This window comes from Halyomorpha halys, unplaced genomic scaffold, assembly GCF_000696795.3.
Source record: "Halyomorpha halys isolate HHAL.00 unplaced genomic scaffold, Hhal_1.1 Scaffold624.1, whole genome shotgun sequence".
Taxonomy (NCBI): domain Eukaryota; kingdom Metazoa; phylum Arthropoda; class Insecta; order Hemiptera; family Pentatomidae; genus Halyomorpha; species Halyomorpha halys.
In genome coordinates, this window is record NW_027106861.1 from 788,392 (window position 1) to 792,713 (window position 4,322).

The 4,322-nt window shown below is 26.6% G+C and overlaps 1 protein-coding gene across 1 annotated transcript in view; it reads left to right on the plus strand.

Annotated features, from left to right (window-relative positions):
* cathD (cathepsin D) overlaps positions 1–4,322 on the plus strand; it is a 17,022-nt gene that overhangs the window by 9,195 nt on the left and 3,505 nt on the right. The window contains exons 5-7 of the mRNA XM_014427118.2: positions 160–359; positions 451–573; positions 2,919–3,072. Of these exons, the coding sequence (XP_014282604.1) occupies positions 160–359; positions 451–573; positions 2,919–3,072 (477 nt within the window). The remainder of the gene's footprint in view (positions 1–159; positions 360–450; positions 574–2,918; positions 3,073–4,322) is intronic.

Below are 4,322 nucleotides of genomic sequence, written 5' to 3' on the forward strand. Positions count from 1 at the left end.
CATGATTCTATTTTTAATCAATAAGATAATTTTGAGGTGGGGTGGTATTTCTTCCAATTGTCACATGGTGAAGGTTTGAGGTATAGTTATGAATATATTACTAAACTTAAATGGTCAATTTAAAAACATTCTTAGTTATATAATTAATTTTTATTTCAGATTGGTGGTGTTACAATTAAAAATCAGATATTTGCTGAAGCTGTTAATGAGCCTGGTATGGTTTTTGTAGCAGCAAAATTTGATGGTATTCTTGGTCTTGCTTATGATACTATCTCAGTTGATGGTATTCGGCCTCCATTTTATTTAATGGTAGATCAAAAAAAAGTGCCAGATCCCGTTTTTTCATTTTATCTCAACAGGTAAAAGTTTTCATAAAATTATGAAATACTTAATAGAGTTGGAGAAATCTTAGTTTTAATTCCTTAAATCTTATTTATGTTTTCTTTTTAGAGATCCATCAGCTTCACAGGGAGGTGAAATAATCTTTGGTGGTTCTGATCCTGACAAATATGTTGGAAATTTTACTTACGCGCCAGTTAATAAAAAGGGCTACTGGCAGTTTAAAATGGATGGGTAATTTGTCTTAAATTTTTTCTCTAAGTATCATACAAAATATTTACTAAAGATCATTTCCATATATATGGTGTTATCAAGAACTATTAGTTAGGTTATTTTTCTAACTTTCTTGAATATAAGAAGTGTCACCATTCTGCTATTGTTACCATTAATTTATTTTTAAAAAATTATCGGACATATTTGTCTATTTTTAAAAAAACTGACTTTTATGTCAAAATAAACATACATCTGTTTTATTAAATAAACAATAAATGTTTATTTACAACTAAAAATAATTGTAAATCTTAAGTTCATTTATTTGGTCATAAGTTTCTTACTAAGTAGTTTCCTTAAGAATATTCTTCACCAATTAATTTTCAATTTTGAGTTGAAAATGAGAACTAGTTTTTAGAAACTTACTCCCCTCCCCCCCCCCCCCAGGAGCAAAACTCTCCATCAGATTCAGATTAACAACAATTAATGAATAAATATAAGAAGATGGGCAGGGTTGCGGTAAAAAAAAGAAGAACAAATAGTTTAAAACTATTTTAATCTCCGACGTTTTGCCCCACTTTGCAGGGCTTCATCAGGGCTAAAAAGATACAATAAGGTAATTTAAGCTAGAATAAATATTATGTAATAATAAATAAAGTGATAAGAAATTACATATAAATAAAAGGAAGGAAGAAATAAAACAGTATCAGTATAAAATAAACAATAAGAATAAAAAATAAGTAACAATGGCAAGAGTAAACATTTTTTAAAAATACGTAAAATATACAGTTAAAAAAGTACAGGAGATGTACTTAAAACAAAAACAATACGGGTGGGGGGGAAGAAGAAAGTAGAGATTAAATAAACGTCTTGAAAGAATAAATATAAATAAAATAATAATAATGATATTAAATGATAATAAATGAGCAAAGAACAAATCAAGACCACCTATGATCTGTTCAAAGCGAACGGTTGAACAGAAGGCAACAATGAAGCGGAAGTGGGGAGGAGGTGGCCAGCCGTTTAACGGCTATATTTCTATTTCAAATACGTCGCGTATACAGGAAGTAGTCATAAAGATATGGCGAAAAATGAAAAATAATAAGAGAAAGATACAGAAATATGGTAATAATAATAACTATAATAATTTTCTAATTTAGGAATAACTAAGTAGAATTAGAATGATACATATTGTTACTAATTGCACTTCAACAATTTTTGATATTTAAACAAGTCATTTTTTTTTATTAAGAACACTTTAAATCATTATTAGTATTTTTTTTACCAAACTGTTAACAAGACTTCAGCTAATTTCTTTTAGCAAATTGATGTGATTATCATTTATGTAGAAAAGACATTGAAAAAACAAAACAATATACTCAATCAAGACATTTATTAATTGAAAATCCAACAGTTGGGCCAACAGAGCTTGCACTGATTAAACAACAAAAAATTTTTCCTCAGCTAGGGGTTTTAAAAATTATAAAATGGTTAGAACAAGCATTTGTATGCTTCCGTACATAATTTATTTATATTAAATTAGAATTTAATAAAAATTTTATAATTTACCCCTAAAACAATTTTTTACATACATACATTCGGATTGAGTTATTTATTTATTTTTTTTTATAGTTTAATAAAAATTTTAAAATTAGAATTTGTACATATTTTTTTTCATATTTCTCTCAAAATTCCTTTTCCAAGGAATATTTAACTATTGATCCCAAACATTCTCTTATAGGATAAATTGAAAGCTAATTAAATTTTGTTCAGATTCATTTTGTGTCATTTTTCAAAATGAGACAATTATGGAAATTTTTAACTTTTTGGAAAAAATGATTAATTTGTGAAGAACTTTATCTCAGAAAGTAATAATTCTAAGTCAGCCAAAACCCTTAAAAAATAAATAAATAATCAACAAGTCCATTAATCGTGACACAAACAGATGATGAAAAATAAAATAAAAGAAAATATCGAGCCAATTTGTCAGACAACGCAAAAACATGTATCAAGGATGGATATTAGGGAGTTTAAGAAGTGGAAAAAAAAAAAAAAAATCTTAATAAAAACTATGGAAAGATAATGAGGAAAAAACTCAGTATAAATCAAACAGGAAAGGAAATACTTCTTAAGAAGCTTGTACACATATAGGCCTAAATTATAACAACTTCAAAGCAAAAATGATGAAATTAAGGAAAATATAAACAAGCAGGTATAAAAAGTAAATATGTGTTAATTTTTTCTGAGTTTCATTCGACTAAATTCGGAACTCAGTTTTTGTAAGAAATTAATTATTTTTTTTGTAAGACAGGTGATTTACTTTATTGTATTATTTTATATAGTTTAATTAAATAATGTTTTTGTTTCAGAATTGAAGTTCCTGGGCAGGACCAAAAATTTTGTTCTGATGGTTGCCAAGCAATAGCTGATACTGGTACCAGTCTCATTGCTGGCCCTACAGAAGAAATAACATCTTTAAATAAAATGATTGGTGGTACACCTATTACTGGAGGAGAATATATGGTTATTATTTAGCTATTACTACTTCAGGCGTTATTCATTTTTATATATATCTCAATAATTGAAATATTTATTTTGAATTTGATAAAAAGATTAAATTAATTTTATCTAGTTTCTCAAAATCAGTCTTCAGACATCTTCTGATGATTATGAAAGTTATTTGGAAAAGCCTTTTTAATGCTAATGGCATTACTAACATTAGTTAACTTTTATGATGGTCTTTGGTGCAAGAAGAAAAAAAGGTTAAGGTTTCATATAAAACTGTAATTTTTACTTATTTCAGCATTCAGTTTTGAAGGGCTAAATGATAGGTAGCATAAGTGTCAATCAAATGATAATAATTATAGTGTTTGTCGAAATGTGATATATTCTTGTGTTATAGGTTTTAGTAAAACCACTTTTGGACGATAGATTTGCTTTTAAAAATGCAATTACCAAAATTTAATCGTAGTTTCTTTGTTACTTATTTTTTTGTTAGCATACAAATTTTTTAATTATGCAATACATGCATGACATCTCCGCTTTTAACTAATACTGAGCTTGTGTTGCTCTACTGAGGGAGCATCACTGTTATTAAAGTTTTCCTCTTCATTGATTCTTATTTCATAAATCATCTTTTTCTATTGGCCAATTCATTAAATTTCCTGACTTATACCCATATGGTTGAGAATTTCTTATCAATAATAATATCTGCTACAACCTTATAGAAACAAGGAGAGCCGAAGTTTACAGAAAATATTGTGTGTGTTTGCATACCTATGTGCTTGCGGCATGCCTGTGTTAGTTTGTTTTTATTATCAAACAAAGTGATCCTTACAAACATTTGCTAAGTGTATGATGTAAATATTATTGAATTGATAAGAAATGCTTTAAAGAGATAAAAAAAGTGTGATTATGCCATAAAATAAAAATAAAATTCCAATTATAGAACTTTATCCAAATTATGTCTTGTTATTACTTAAAAGATGCTGATTATATTTCTGTCCTTTAAACTTATTTAGTTTTATAAACTGTTAAAATCTTATGTATGTATATATATATATATATTGTAATAATTTTTAAAAAATTTAAAAATTAAATAAAAATAATCTTTGCTAGTTTTATAACTTTTCTCAAATATAAGAGAGAACTTGGGTTCAAATTAAGAACTTTACTCTTAAATGGATAATATAATTTATTCAAATTTAATAATATAAAAGACTCTTTATTTTATTATATAAAAAGAAAGAGAGAGACTCTTAATCTCAGGGCGT